The 15,980-nt window shown below is 45.5% G+C and overlaps 4 protein-coding genes across 6 annotated transcripts in view; all 4 read left to right on the forward strand.

The window, feature by feature from the left end:
- Positions 1–71: 71 nt before the first annotated feature.
- On the forward strand, positions 72–3,519 carry LOC109476220. The gene has a single exon (XM_019777106.1). The coding sequence runs from the start codon at positions 1,015–1,017 to the stop codon at positions 2,863–2,865; it is 1,851 nt and encodes a 616-aa protein (XP_019632665.1). The 5' UTR covers positions 72–1,014; the 3' UTR covers positions 2,866–3,519.
- Positions 3,520–3,623: 104 nt separating this feature from the next.
- On the forward strand, positions 3,624–6,034 carry LOC109476263. Of its 2 annotated transcripts, XM_019777158.1 has the most exons (2): positions 3,629–5,170; positions 5,718–6,034. In XM_019777158.1, exons 1-2 carry the CDS (start codon positions 4,213–4,215, stop codon positions 5,735–5,737), a joined length of 978 nt encoding a protein of 325 aa, XP_019632717.1. In that variant the 5' UTR covers positions 3,629–4,212; the 3' UTR covers positions 5,738–6,034. The 2 variants fall into 2 exon arrangements, with proteins under 2 accessions (XP_019632710.1, XP_019632717.1); XM_019777151.1 differs by having other exon boundaries at positions 3,624–6,034.
- Positions 6,035–8,198: 2,164 nt separating this feature from the next.
- LOC109476241 lies at positions 8,199–11,898 on the forward strand. Its single transcript, XM_019777129.1, has one exon. The coding sequence runs from the start codon at positions 9,051–9,053 to the stop codon at positions 10,599–10,601; it is 1,551 nt and encodes a 516-aa protein (XP_019632688.1). The 5' UTR covers positions 8,199–9,050; the 3' UTR covers positions 10,602–11,898.
- A 616-nt stretch (positions 11,899–12,514) lies between these two features.
- Positions 12,515–15,980, forward strand: part of LOC109476164 (GRB2-associated and regulator of MAPK protein 2-like) — a 7,200-nt gene continuing 3,734 nt past the window's right edge. The window contains exons 1-2 of one of the 2 annotated variants that reach the window (XM_019777063.1): positions 12,515–13,115; positions 14,926–15,708. In XM_019777063.1, coding sequence (XP_019632622.1) covers positions 12,933–13,115; positions 14,926–15,708 — 966 coding nt within the window. In that variant the 5' untranslated portion in view covers positions 12,515–12,932. The remainder of the gene's footprint in view (positions 13,116–14,925; positions 15,709–15,980) is intronic. The other variant, XM_019777056.1, reaches the window with a different exon arrangement.

Raw genomic sequence — 15,980 nt, forward strand, 5'->3', positions numbered from 1 at the left:
GTAAGGTGTGTCGCTGTGAATATAATTGCGTTCCCGGCCATGTAAATTACAGAGCTTTATCTTGGGTGTGTCTAAACGGGCATGCCACGAAGTCGGAATTGAATTTAAAGCCAGCGTGCTTGCTTCTTCGGTGACTGTTTCATGCAAAAATCTGGACATTCGGATCTTGCAACCATATCTAAAAGCAACGGATTTCAAGGCGCTACTGCACATCCGCTATTCGCAAACGGAATGTCATTCCAGTATCGACTGTGGTACAGCAAGTAGGTCACTGTTGTTCTGGACTTGCTGAAGTTCAAAGGGCAGTGGAAGATTGACAAGTATCTTTTGACAGCTAGAACGTGTGGCCCCCTCCCCATGCACCGATCAAGGGCAGGTCAACATTACGCCGCTACAACCGTCTGGGAAGAATCATCAATTTGGTGAGACACTATCAAGTTCACGGCTTGCACAAGGTGACATATGTTAGACAAAAAGGTATCTCAGATCAAGTCTGTAGGTGCCCCCCTCCCCATGGACCGTTCAAGGTCGTCTTAAACTGAATTGTTTGACGTCGACGGGGTCAGATTATGTAGCGAGAAATTCGTGACGTCGCTGTGTTCTGTGCTGTACCACGTGGCTGTACGTGAAATCAAACCTGGATTAATAACGAAATGCCGAGACCGGTGACAGTAAAATACTGCCGTGTCACCACGACATGAAAAAAGCACAACCTGGAGAAACAAGTAGTGCTGAGTTGCCACAGGTTAGGGTCGTAGCTGGTAGACTCAAGGTCGACTCTCTAAAACACCGTGTCGTTAAAGGCGTACAGACGTTGCAAAAGGACAAGGCTGACGGACGAGTCACAAGAAAGGAACCAGAGGACTCTGTCTCTGCAGTGGGTGTGGTTACTGAAGACAAACAGGCCCAGAAACGGCCACTCGTGTAGGCCCACTCGCACGGCCACTGTGAGGATCACTGCTAACAATACACTTTTCCTCTACTACATGCATATTATAAATACATGACAGAATCATGGCCGGTCTGGACCTACAAAGCGACAGTCTGGTGTCGGGCTTACAGTGGCGCTGGGAAACGGACTACAACATATCCCAGGTTCTGGACAATCACGCCCTGCCCTTATTAGCCCTGGTCAGACAGCCAGACCCTGACATCCCTCTCCAACAGGGGGATGTTCTCTTACTTCACTCCTCCTACTCCAGCCACAAGGTCCTAGCGCAGTGTATGGACCGGCAGGGCGGGAGACTGGTGGGCCCCATGTTTAACATCGGTTATCATTACCCGGGCACGTTCGAAGTGATGTACGGCGAAGGGAGGATCTTCGACAGCGTGCAAGAGATCTTGACGGCGGTCGAAGAGGACCCTTCTCGAGTCTTCAAAGTCTTGGTGGAGGAAGACATCGTCTTGAGTGACAAGGAGAGGGTCCCGAAGTCGGTCGCGCACAACCTGGGGATGTACAGCGACAGGAAGCATGTATGTCGGAAGGGCGATGTTCTCCTGCCCGAGGGTAAGGCCGTTCGTTTAGCCGGACCCAAGGGCATGGGTCGCCTCGCTAGTTTTAGCAGTGCGAAGGAATGGAAAAGGACCCTACTGAGAAAAAAAGACAGATCTAAAACGGAGGAGAAGGAGGAGGTGTACGAGTATCTCGTATGCAGCAATCAGTCAGGGGAGATCCTGTATCTTCCAGCAAAACACAGGTCAATGTTTACATCCGTCCGCCCAACATCAAACGAGCATTCTCAACTACAAGTCAAAGATATACTTGGAAATATCAAGTTGCCAGTTGATGTAAAGCTGCTTAAGGGAGAAATACCCAAAGGTAACTTCCAGTCGACACCGTTTTTTCGGCTCCTTGATGCTTACAAGGAAAGTGTAGTTCTGACCTCTTTGGTTGAGGGGGACAAGGTCAAGGCGGTGATGGAACTGTCCACAAGCGCCCTCTTGCAGCTGTGCCTCGCAGATACATCTTCCAGAGAATATGCTGAACTTTTGATTAGGTTACACACGCTGAACAACGTTCTCCCCAGAAATTCGGACGCGGATAAGACCGTCAGCGTCGCTGCGAGCACGACTCCAACTGGAAAATCGCCCCCAATGGAATTCGCCCCAGTCGACACAGAGGATAACGCGTCGTCGGCTGCGTACAGCACTTTCAAGTCTGACATTTACTCCTCTAGTCAGCCAAGGTCCCCATCAAGCGAGGACGTGCATCAAAGTAGCTACTTTGATAGTCAGTCTGCGTCTAGCCAAACCAAGTACTCCAATGCACGCAAGTCCAGCATCTACCAAAAACTGAAGTTGCCATCTCTGATCAGAAAGAAAAGCACCAAGGCGGATGTCCACAGCGCTGCCGCAGACGACGCCGTGAATGTCTACAAGGAAGCGATGGAGGCTATCGACTCCTTACAAACAGTCGCTGGGCAAGAAACTGCGACTAAAGAAGCTGAGGAAGAAAGGGCGATAGAGGAGGTCACGTTGAGCTTTGTTGGAGAAAAATCCCCGAAAACGAAATCCAGTTCAAATCCGGACTTCGGCTGGGAAAAGTTTGAGGAAGATATTGCGTTGCCGAAATCCGCGCCCAGTGCTGGGGCAGACATGAATGTCATCCCGTCTCCACTCCCCCAAACCGTCACCAAACCCCGCAGACCCGCTCCCCCCATCCCAGTGGCTGCCACCGAGGGGCTACAGAACCTAGATCTGAAGGAAAACGTTGCAAGCACGAATCCAGGTGTCCCAACAGAGGAGGACTCGGGGTGGGTGTCACTGAGGACATCTAGCGGAGGTCAACGGAACATCGTCAAGACGCTGACGTCCCGATCGGCGGGCCCACCACCACCCATACCTGCTCGGCGGGCAGCGCCATAAAATTGGTGTTGTGTGGCTAGAGACAAAAACTGTTCTAATATAATCCGGACAAAAGAACATCAGATTTGTAGCAGAACACTAGTGTTAACGCATGGATGTAGGGCAAGTACCTTATCTCTGTGAGAAAACATGACTTTCTCTCCACCTGTTTGCCCGTACTGCAAACTCCACATACACACACACACGCATCACCGGGGACAAGGCAAATATTAAACACGCCTGTTTACAGTGTAGCCCAAAGTGTCCAGACAGGTAGCTAACATGCACTAAACTTCCTGTGACTGGTATTTATTGACGTGTTTTGAAGTTCAGGACTCGTGATATCGATTTGTTCTTAACGACGGCACGTCAGAGATTGTTTAGCCTGCGTTACCGGATATCATATTTTCAGCAAGACGAGTGGATTATATTTGCGTTACCATAGATTGCGTATTTATGGAGGTTTTATGGGGTGGTGCAGGTTTTATTGTATTTACGGAATAGGGTAATAGAGGTTGGATTGATTCACAACTGTTCGAGAAATTTCAAGGATACAGAATTTGTCACATTTTTGTGACGTCGTAAATATGTCCGGTCAGACTTCTTAAATGTGTGTTATGAGTTAAGGCACTGTACACATAATTACTATATAATAAATGGTGTAGTTTAAATTGATATTGTTCGGTACTTCAGAGCTGGTAATCTGTGTCCTTACTTCATAGGGGAATGAAATATGGGCCTCGGCCGGAGTATCATCCGCTCTCTAATCTTTCAGCATCCAAATAAGTTTTTGATAAACCTCTTTCGTAGTTACATGCACTAATGTCCCTGACTCTTGTCCCCATTGGTGGACCCGTGGCTTACAAACATCCAACAGACTTCCAACCCATGAAAATGGACATAAGCAAGTATCGTGCCGTTGGCATGTATGTTTAGGCTTTCCTTGTATACACCCTTGTATCCAGGCTGTGAAAAACCTTTTAGTCAACGAAAAACCCTTTATTGACATTTGGGGACCGGTCGCTTTTGTAGGACTTGGTTACGAAAGAATCCGAAGACGGTTTAGTTGTGGCAGACTTTTGACTCGGCAAACAACGACTGGTTTGGTGTACATGTCGTTCTTCTTGTCAAAGAGCAGGTATCATTGAACAGCAATTTTGTTTTGTGTGTAAAGTGATCGCATAGTTGTGTCAACGAATGGACAAATTTCAGTACTTTTATGGAGGTAGGCTTGTACAGGCCACGTCTGTAAAACAGCCTGGTTCTGACGTGCCTGGTGGAATTTATGACCTTTCGGTAAACAAGACGTGGACTTAGAACTACTTCCCAAAATACAGCGTTCTGCAAAGGCTACCGCACTCTCACAAGATGGCTACCTGGCGAAAACCGCTCACGTCAAACGTGCGCCAGCCGGCTACTGTCGGGTACCGGGCTCAGCCGATGAAGAAGGTGAAGTCGCTGGGTCTAAACATCCCTAGAGACGTCCCAAACCTTCTGGAGCAAATCTACACCAGCAAACAGAGTCGGCAACGAGAACAGAAAGTGGGAACCGTTTTAATCCACCGTGTAGGAGAGAGTTCGAGCGACTCCTTCACTCCGCTGGAGTATACCGCCAGTTTTGAGGCCTCCCATCCAGCCTACACCTGTCTGCTTCCTACAACCACAGAGACAAATGAAGACCTGGTGCAACCTTCCGATGTGCCACAGGATCCCACGTCAACATCTCAACTCACGCCGGACAACGACAAGGTAACTCAAGGTGACCAACAAGATGGACAAAACTCAGAAGAAGATCAGGGAGATGAGGATGTCAAGGACGATGCAGTCGGACAAGACACTGTCTCTGACACTGGGGAAAGCCTGTCGGCTGTCTCTTTGGACGTAAGAAGCTCGGAGGAAGACACGACTTTCCCTAGCAGCATTTCTCTGAGTCCAGACAAGTATGACCCGGTAGGACCGGAGGAAATTATCCTCCATGACAAAGCCGACGCCTTACGACTCGAAAGTGTGGCGGACGCTTTCCTTACGTCCACACAGAAAGCAGCTGCGGAGGTCCGCAAACCCAGCGGGAAGAGTCGTGAAGACGTCTATGCTTTAGTGTCGGGAGAAGGGAAACACGTCCAGGTGGACAGCACAGCCAGTCCCGTGAAGAAAACTCCAAGTAGGCGAGGTCCTCCCCCTCCCCGACCCCCGAGGTCAAACTCACAGAAGCGCGTCCATTTCGCAACCGTTGCGACCGTCGATGAGCAAGTTTCGAGGGACAACACGAAGGAAGAACCTCGGCTGGAGTCCCCGAGACAAGCTCAGGACCAGCAGAAGACAGCAGGTGGTTTAGAACGTTCTGCCAGCAACGTTTCGTACATAGACATTACCGGGATTAGGAAGGATTCGCGACCGCTGATTTTTGTGTAGCATCTATTTATCCAAATTTGTGTACAACATATAATATTATTGCCAAATCTGTTTTATTTTGTAAGTTGATAATACGAATATTGCATATCTAGCAGATAAAGATAACATTTGTAAGTTTCCCCTGCCAAGTAAGTGGACCTCCTAAAGCTAACCGAAAGCGTAGGACGGCAACGGCACGCTTTATTTGTCAGCATGATATCCAAGCGGATGTTGAAGTGTGTAACGTTACATGTATTTTTGTACGCTATTTTTGCCAATCCTATTTATAAAATGTCCAGGCAACTTGACTGGAGAAAATTTTTTTTTTAAAAGCCGCAATATCTGCTTGTAGGTTTGAGACAGTACCAGTATGTTCTCTACCCTGTGCTGTTAAGTCCTGTAGAAGCTCATGTGCTCTGTATAGCTACATTACTTGTCAGGTGTTCATCAACATGTTTACTGAACCCTCCATGTTCCACTAGGCCTAGTGAGGTGCCAGTGATGTGATGTGCCTACCCAACCTTACATGACACCAAACGTGGGGAGGGTCGACTGGGACCGATCCCAGCTAAGCCTTGGGCATTTGCAGATGCCAAAGTTCACCCAAAAGAACAAACAGGACCATCTACATTATATAACTTACTGTTGTGAAATTGTGAAATCAAAATAGACCCAAATGGTCTGATATGCTTTTCTATTGGCGCGAATTATGCTGCAATCTATATTAAGTTACATTTAACAACCATGAAAATATGCTCCACCATCATATGCTATAAATAAAATAAAATATCTTAAACTGCTTTAAGTATGCACGGCATCGTCGTTTTTAGTTTACATTGAACTAATAATAATATTACACGGTCACATTCGGGATAACTACAGCTTGCCTAACTGCACAATTGGAAATCGTGCACCCACGCAATGACTTCTAATCACAATTGATTCCTACATTGTAAGATATAGTACGGCATCTAGTATGACTCTCGGATGTTCGAATTCGGGTTAGAAAAAATGTTGTATTCTAGATCTTGCGGACTATCTTAATGATTAGCTAATTGTGTATCTTTTTGATAACAAAAGATATTTAGATTAAGGCATAATTTTTCAAGCTTGTTGCGATACAAAATGATCAAATGAATCGTATTTGTATTTTGACAAGATGCCCTTCGTTATTACCTTCGCCAAGAAGGTTATGTTTTCAGTAGCGTTTGTCCGTCTGTCTGTCTGTCTGTTTGTGAACAGCATAACTCAAGAAGCTTAGTATGCATTGTCATGAAACTTGGTAGGTGGGTAGGTCTTGATGAGACCTAGAAATGATTAGATTTTGGGCCCCCTGGCGGCTTCTGTTGGTACTGTAGCAGAACTTCCGGTTTTGATATCTCGCGATCTGGACATGCTAGGGTCACGAATTTTGGTTGGTAGATAGCTCATGAGGTAGGGAAGAAGTGACATGAGTTTGGGCCCCCTAGCGGCTTGTTCTGGAACTGCAGGAGCATTTGTTGAAAAATTTTCGAAGGATGATAACTAAGTAACCGGTTGACGGATTGACGTGATTTTTGGTATGTAGGTAGCTGAAGTGATGCTTGACATAATCAAATGATAATTATGCAAATCAGGAGCTAATTTGCATAATTAATGAGGAAATTCTAAAACTCTGCTTTGTTCGATAATAGGACTATGAAACACTTGTGACATGTAATTGAGAATGAAAAAAAAATCTGAGGATATAGATTATGTAAATAAATACCTAATTTGCATAATTAATGGGAAATTTTTATAATTTCATGGTTGTAACTGCTGGGAATTTCATACTTGCCACATTTGGAAGTTAAGTGAAGGCGAACATCAATAAACATAATTTATTCAGATCATGACCTCATTTGCATAATTTATGAGGAAGTGCTACAATAGCCTTTTTGTTAAGATAAGACTGTCATTGGGTGGAGAATATGATCAACTGATATAACCCTTGCAAATGAGGATCTTATTTGCAAAATCAATTATTAAAATTGTATAATTCTTCAACCGCAAGGGTTAACATCATTTGGCGAAGGTATGAGATCGTGGAACTCTTGTTTAATGTCTAACATCTGTTGAGTCATTTGCTTTCTGACGATGGTCCAACTTAGGGTTTGACGTGGAAACTAGCCACTTATCCGCAGGCAACATTCGAGGCAGGCCTATGTCTCTCCTGACGTGATGGTATGTGACATCCTGCATGTAATACACAGCAAATTTAACACAGAGTCAAGGGGTTCAAAAGGTCATAGTCGGATGTTTTGTGTAATTTGTGCCCACGTCTGTATGACTGGTCAAAGGTTGCAGGGCATACGTGTGGAACAAAGCGTTGTGCAGAAAAGCTGTGTGACGTCAGAGGTAACCGCAAAGGCGTTTCCAAGGCATGGTTTTGCGCACAATGGCATCCAAGTTACGGGATGTTTCCTCACGGGTCCCGTGTCAGAAAATATTTTTTCTGCGAGATCATGCCATATATCCTTGCATCCAAGCATTTAGTATATCTGTCGACTGTCTTTCGAATTCGTCCTCTCCACTGTTATATTTGCGGATAGGACAAAAGAGATTCGGCAGCCATAACGCCTTTGTATGCCAGACTAACCATGTCATGCACCTTACATAAGTCCCAGTTTACGGGGAAACAGTGCGTGTTTCTCAGTATTGAAAACTGAAGTACCTACTAAGTTGCATCGTTGATGATTGATAGCTTTATCTTTCAGGGGTCATTAGACAAATATGAATATTTACACCCAGAAGCGGTTGTTCGTGACAACACGTCAATGAACCATGGCTTCTGCCTTGAATATAGGTCAATAAATTACAGTTACCCGCAATTTAATGTAATTCATTTATAGCCTGATTTACTATCGTATGGTTTCAACTTTCTGTTGGAGACATAACAAGACAAGAAAAAGCATTAAATAAAATTGAATACCTGGGTGGGATAATGCACAAGCATATACTAGGAAGGGAAATGATATCATTTCCTGGCTGCCTACTATATCTACATTTACTTGAAAAGTATAGTTGGAAGAAAGTGGGGGCTTAGTCGACTGGGGAATAGTCAATCTATTGCCCAGGGTTGTGATGGAACATTTTGACTTGAAATAGGTACACAGGGAAGACCCGAGAGAACAACCCTCTGAAGCCAGTGTGTTCAATATATCGGCTCAAGCCTGATATTGGCTATACGGATACGAGTACAGATACCGATATAAAGATTAGCAGGCCGTACATGTATTTGTACATGATTCATCCAGGTGGAATGATGTGAGGCCATGCTATCATTCAGCTAAACTGCCCCTGCATTATCACCCGCTGGCGCAGAATTCCTGCCCATTATGTCTCCTGCCCCCAGGGAACACCTCACACACAGCACATTTTCTCACGCACTCTCCCCAAGCAGCGACCTGCCGGAGTAGAAAGTCTTGTTTTCGGTGACCTTTCCTTTCAACTCGTGTCAGCAGCAAATGGGAACCATTTTTTCTGCCGATCTTCACATCATTCGTAATTATTCTAACTTATATGACGGGTATCGTTGAGCACTCGGACTCTTCCCCGTGAGACGATAGGTACACATTCTGAAAGATTTGTGTTGTGGGCGGGACGACTATAGATTGTGATGTCTAAATCATTGCCGTATTGATTTGCAGCCAACATGGCGAGACTCGATAGGACTACCATCAGTAAATGTCCCTGAGGGACGTATCCAAAGGACGGGCTACAAACGGCTAGTGTATATTTCGGGTTGTTTTCGTGACATTTGATTTGTTGACGGATTTGAAGTATCCACGTCGCACATGCATGTTTCTTTGGACAGCCCAAATATTGATCGCCTTAACAGGAATATGGCGGATAACGTATCGGCTCGGCCGTCTCTGATAAGAAAGTCCCGGAGTTTCAGATCCTTTCCCAACCTTCTGCAACCTATAGCTGACAAGAAGAGGTCCAGTCTACGGTCCACTGATCGAGTTCTCGTCGCCAGGGTACCAAAAGCTAAAGACGCAAACGTCGAAACACGGAAGCAGGCGACTCCAAGTGTCACAGTACTAGGTAAACCACCTCAGTCCTCACCAGATAGACAGAAAGGCAAAACAGATAGAACTCAACACCAGTCACCTAGGACACCGCCACCAAAGGAGGAAGACGTCTCATCAAGGTACAAGCACCTCGGCCTTACAGATGTTGTCGCTGATGTTGACAACGACGACGCACGCGACAATAATTCAAGTAAAGAAGGTAGACGGTTGAGCACGTTTCTTTATGATGAAGATGGGATCGCAGTTCCTCGAGATTTAGCTCAGGCGAAAGAAGACAGTATAAGAAGAAAGAAGGGCAAGTCTAATATTGTCTACTATGAGGATCCCACTCGTATTACAGTACACAATGACACAGCTACAGATGGCCTTGGCAATCGATATGAAGGACAAAGAAAACCCCGGAAAGAGAATGACGAACATTTTGAGGTCCATGTGACGGAGGAAACCTTGGTGAGTGGACACATCGATGACCACATTGTCGTTGTAGACTTTCCCGACGACGTCCCCATCAATAGCGCAATCTTTCCACCTGGGATTTATCCAAAATCTACATCAAGTGTCAATACCGGAAAAACTCCTCCGGATAAAATGTACTATCCCCTGGTGCCCGCATTTGAGAAGATTGGCAAGAAAGACAGAAAAAGTCGAAGGTCAGAGATAGTGGAATGGCCCTCTGACGTTGACTTTTACGATTATGATGATGTTGTATATATGGGGCAAATCCCTGAGGATGATGTAGGCTATGGCTCGTTGGACAGGAACACCACAGATGTCAGATCTGAAAATGTGTCGCCACCTCAAGGGTTCTCTCAGGACAAGTTGAGCGTTCGTGCTACGGGCAGGATTCAAAGCGTGGATAGATCTGTAGACTATGGTAGTTATTACCTAGAACCTATTACTAGTGCTTACAATCGTTCTGATAGGGGTGTTTATGTCACTGAGGATGCAGAGACAACTAAGAACAGTCAGGTGGCGCGGTGGGCACAGCACGTACAGAGTTATCATAACAGCCAGCAGTCCCACCCGTCGCTGAACATTGACGCATTCAGCAGCGCGACTACAGGACTTTTCAGGTTTTCGGAAACTAACCTGGTCGAGGTGGAATATAACGAGTCGGTGTACGATGACTCTGAAGGGGAGGACGCCGCATCGACACCGCCGGCCGCCCCAATCTTCCATGACGAAGAGAGTACGAGCTTTGCCAAGGACGAAGAGACAGAAGTCGACCCAAGGCATTCAAGGCAACTTGTACACGATGAAAATGGTCAACTTGCTGCACATCTGACTGAACAAAAAGGACAACATCGGTGACAAAGCCCAATGTGGCTGCGGGGAACGTAGTACCAAAGCCCGGTGCTATCCCAGTCCTTGTGTGAGAACATGACAGAGTACTCGACACCAGCTGCCTTTTTGCCGTCCAAAGCTAGCAGTGCCACGAAATTTGCTAATGTCAAACATATCAGTACCAACAGTAGTACGTGTAATGACAGCATTGATGTAAGACAGGCTGCAGCAACGTTAGAACAAATGTTGCAAAGAAGGCTCAGTAATGGCCAAGGTGCTGTCGGCAGAGACGTTGTTAGGTCGAAAAACACGAGTTACAAACCGGCCGGATCCGACCACCCACCGACAAACAACGAACGTAAGCCGAAGACGACTGTTCCGTCGCAAGTAAAGAATGTACCGTCAGTGGCGAGGGATCGGTCCAGTGAAAAGGACGTCAATCGACCACGTATGAACTTCACTACAAAGAAAAGGGACTTAACCCCAAGTCGTAATGGAGGCGCAAACTTCCAGAACACTGATAATGTGAGCAAAAGGGTGAATATCAGAGCACTCAACCCCTATCAGAAAGAGACACAAAGCAAAAGTAATGTCCACGAACACCCCGTACCTAACGGTGATGAACAAATGCAAGTAACAGCGCCAACAAAACCCACAAGAGTAGAGTCTTTCACCATCCGGTCAGGGTTAGAGACAGATGAACATGAAAACTCCGTGTCCTCGCGCAGCGTCAACACCATGATTGAGAGGTTTGAATCCCTGAAACGTCCCGGGCGTACTGAAGGTACAGCGGGCTGGCGGGCGGACGGACAGGGGAGGGACGACTCCATGGTTCCGTCAGTCTTTATATAATGTGGAACCAGGGGTCGAAGGGAGAAGAATATCACGTAAAAGCGTTCTATCTAGAAACCAAGTCACATGGGACTAAAGTGTGGATAAAACAATAGATATGCCATTCTAGTTCCTTTTTTTCACAGAATATTATCCAGACCAAGGAGGTTTTCTTCTAGACGACTTCCTCTCTGTCAAGTATTAGAGAAGTGAGTGATAAATCAAGAACGGTTTTCAAAACTGATGTAAGATCGAACTCACTGAACGTACATTTGTCTTTTCTCTGCCACTTAGATCTAACAGTAGTTAAATGCAATTAAGAAGATTCATTGTGAAAATCTTGCAATGATGACGAGAGCTTTCGCTCGAATAGTCTGAATACTCTGACGATTTATGACTAGAATCTACTGATGATAAAGATTGTCGAGTTTGTTGAATTGTTGGTCTATGTTCTATGGTCCCGTAAAGGGGCGTTGCAAATAAAGACAAAACGAAACTGCAAGGAACATGAACTGTTTTTTTATTGAGAAACCTATAACTCACAACTAGTCATAACTGAATTCCAGTTTCACTCAAACGTTTGTATAAAACGTTGTTAGAGAAACGTAGCTCACACCTGTGGGGTAGGAGTGTGTAGTGTATACTCAAACATAACCATGTTCAAAGCAGACAATCATACGGTCTTCCTCTATTCCTGGAATAATTTAAATGTAGTCTAATCAGTTGCGACACATTTCAATTTGGAGAATTATCAATTTACGCTCAAGTACCTGAGCTAACGTACATGTATATGTAGCGCTTCACTGATTTTACCTGTTACTCATGTCACGTGATTTCCCCAGAAACAGGATGGTGACGTCACGCACCTGGTCACACAACAAAGACTCACCTGGACCTGGGCAGGTTTCAGGTTGCGCGAACCGACCGCAGCCAAATGTTCAGCAATACCATTTTTTTCACTACAAAATGTCCTTGGAATGATACGTTTCCAATCAAACACGACTTGTATGTAGGATCCCATTAAATGCTCTGATGGTGAAAGAACACAAGTTACGGTTTCTTTAAACTCAGCTAGAATTCATGTTTATTCATGTCATGATTACCTTTGGGGGCGGTCCAATTAGGACGAAAATTTACTTCCGGGGGTCGGGAAAACTGATTGTAAGAAGACAGTGCCAACTCGACTGTGAAGTGAATGTCAGGCAGTTGGGGATGAATCTACAACGTATTTAACTTCTCTTCACGACCGGAACATTGGTACATTTCTGCCGCCATATTCTGTATTCTGTTGACCGATTTTGGACTTGTGACGACCACTGGATCTTCATAGTCAGACATCAACGACTCACATGTTTTATGTGACTCGTGCTTCGATCACCCAAAACTCAGTACTACTTCCTTCTACGTATTGTGATGACCGAAGACAACCCGAAGGCTCCCATGCTGTAGGTAGATTTTGTACCTGACGTTCTGTAGTTAAGCTCCGCACAAGGTGCTCTGGACTCCTGCCGTTATTTGGAAGAAACGATGGCTGAAGTGACATCTCTCGCCGCGGTCAGTAGCGAAGATATCTTCGCCATTAAAGAGAAGATTCGGTGTCTTGAAGGACAGTTTCTGACGCCCGACCTCCTGCTGGACACACACAAACTGCCCCAGCTGGTGAAAGTGACCTACGCAGAGTGCGAGGCGCCCGGACTGTCCAAGAACGAGGTAAATATAGTTAGTAGAATATCGTTCAATCAGTGACTGTTTTTAAAAGGTAGAAACACGTACCTCCAAATTTTCGATGTCGACTGTACATCTTGATCACAGAGTGACCTAGTCCTAGACCTTGGAGAAACGTGTTTCTACCTTTCAAAAACAGTCATTGATTGAAGAATATTGTACTAACTGTTATTTTTACGTGACTGATGAACCTCTTGAACCAGGTAAATATAGGGGTGAACATGTAGGGAGAAACAAGGTGGTCTGGTGGATCGCTCTGAGGATACATAACTAACATATATAATGAAATGATGTGTAAAAAATCTGTGGGATTTATGTTGAACCAGAACAGGTAGGGTAGACTTTGGACAGGAGTAATCAATATCAACTCTATGTGTTGCCAATTGAGTCTAAATCCCCAACATGGACGCCAGGGCAGTTTGGAACTCGTGCTCAGCTCCTGTTCAAACTACATGTACTTTCACTTTCGCCGATAATTGCAAGTTATGTATTATAACAAGAATGCCAAACGTATTTTCCCCAAATCACGAACAAACTAGATCTAGCTACCTTTAATTACTGTGAAAAGTTTGTTTTCTAAAGGAGGGTTAACGGTCCTTACAGGTGATTATGGCACTGTTTACACACCGTTCAGTACAAACACACGATCAGTTAAACTTGACCAATCAGCGGCCAGGACATGGATATTTCAGGCGCCGTGTAGAATGCTAGCCTCGAGCGTTGCGTAGCGAAAATCCGGATGGTACCCAGGCTAGTAGAATGCCTCCTTTGCAAAAAGATCCAACACACATGAGGGGAACAGATTTTATTATTTCAGCAGTGTGTTATCAGTGTTCTTACAATTTACACTTTACAAGGAAGTTTCGTGGTCTTTCATGCTTATTTGTGTCTAAATATACAGTATGCTCATATCAGCGAAATACTGGGCTAGGTAAACAAATTTTAGTGTGGTCAAAGTTCATAGGTTCAAATGGACGAGAGGCACTTGTTCTTCCCTAGGTATTGTATTTTAGACACAGTCCCTGTAACACACACAGTCACTGTAAATAAATACTAGTATTGTGCCTTTTTGACGAATTCGAAACTACTATATTGTCATAACATTCACACTAGAGGTATATTAGCTCTTTTCAATACGATATTCATGTTTTAAAGAACAAGACATTTTAATCTCGTGGCCGGTAGGGATGTCCATATAGCTTTTGTACGTAATCAATAGTTTTCAACCCCCTGGCATTTATAAGAGCTGTCACCTGTCTGTAACCACGCCCCCTCCCCACTTGTTTGCGCACTGATCGGACACGGATCAGTTATCACAGACAGACCCATCAAACATGCAAGGATTATGCACGTGTCATAGCAAATACTAATACTCGTAAGGGGGTTATCGTAACCAAAGTCGTGCCTGCCTAGCTCTGTGCCCGAATATGTTATTGTTGGGATCAAGGAACGATTCGGTATAGTCGTTGCGTATCCAAGAAAAGTCGTTGCGTATCCAAGAACGTCACAGTAGATTTGCCCCAGGCACGGTTGTGGATACGCGAAGAACCGTGCATGAGCATGGTCCTGGATAAACCATACAAACACATGATGTAGTTCTAGATAAAGCAGGACAGCATGACATTACAACTTTCATGGTCGAAAGGCATTCTGCCAAAGTCCCTTGACGTTCTGCCTAACCTAAATTGTATGCGCAGAAGTGTGTGATTTGGATCTAGATAGTAGATGCCCCACGGCCAAGTCATAAATTGTTTGGTATTTTGTTGAACTGAAGTCCGGTTTCTTTCCATTTCAGATACTGCTCCTCCATTTCACCTACAGCAGTAAAAAGGTCATGGCACAGAGTTTGAGCCAGGAAGGCGGTATTTTGGTTGGACCGGAGCTGAACATACCACTCGCCTACCCTGGTCGCTTCGAACTCCTACAAAGTCAAAGTAACGTCAAGGTTTTTGAGCGGCTTGAGGAAGTCGTCAGTGAGGACTTGCAGTCCCAGATGCCGGTGGTAAGGCTTCTGGTAGAAGAGGACATTCTGAACAGTGAGCTCCCTCCCTCCGGTGTCGCGTCTCCGGAGATGGGGACCGCGACCACACGCCAACAACAGCTCCTGTGTAAACAGGGTGACGTCATCACGATTCTGTATTCTCAACCGATAGAGCCACCCGCACCTGTGCAACAGCTTCAAGAGATTCCTGAACTACAAAAGAAAGGGCTCGGCCAGAAGCTGAAGGGCAAGTTCAAGGGCAAGGGGAAAATGACTTCTCAGATGGAGAACAAAGAGTCTGAAGAGCAAAGGCAAAAGTTGATTTTCACTTGCAGCAACCAAGACGGCGAACTGGTGACCTTGCCGGGTGAACTGAAGGCGCGGTTCACCCTGAAGCCGCTAGAGTTTGAGAGTGGTACAACCTACACGGTGGAAAACATTATCGACAACTTCAAACTGCCGCAGGACGTCAAACTCGTGCACGGAGACTGCCCTGGGGAGGACGACGAGTTCACGGGGTACGTCAGGCTGTTCCACACGTACAGGGACGAAGTGATCGTGGGCACCTCCGTTCAAGACGACGGGCAAATTTCACAGGTCGAGTTTTCTATCAACACAGACATCCAGTTCAGTCCTGCCGACCTGGAACTCTCGGAGAACAAGGAAATTCTGCGCCTGTTTCAGTCCAACGTTCGCACGAGCGTTCTCGTGGACAGCAAGAACATGGATTCGTTCATCCTCGTTATGGGTAAACCGTATCCTCTATATACCAGGACAGAACCAAACTGTTCAAGCCCGCAGATCTTGCAACATACCCATACTCATACGCGAACGTAGGAGACATCGCCAAGTTGCGCCAACCAATCCTA

This window comes from Branchiostoma belcheri, unplaced genomic scaffold, assembly GCF_001625305.1.
Source record: "Branchiostoma belcheri isolate BF01 breed outbred unplaced genomic scaffold, Haploidv18h27 scaffold104, whole genome shotgun sequence".
Taxonomy (NCBI): Eukaryota; Metazoa; Chordata; class Leptocardii; order Amphioxiformes; family Branchiostomatidae; genus Branchiostoma; species Branchiostoma belcheri.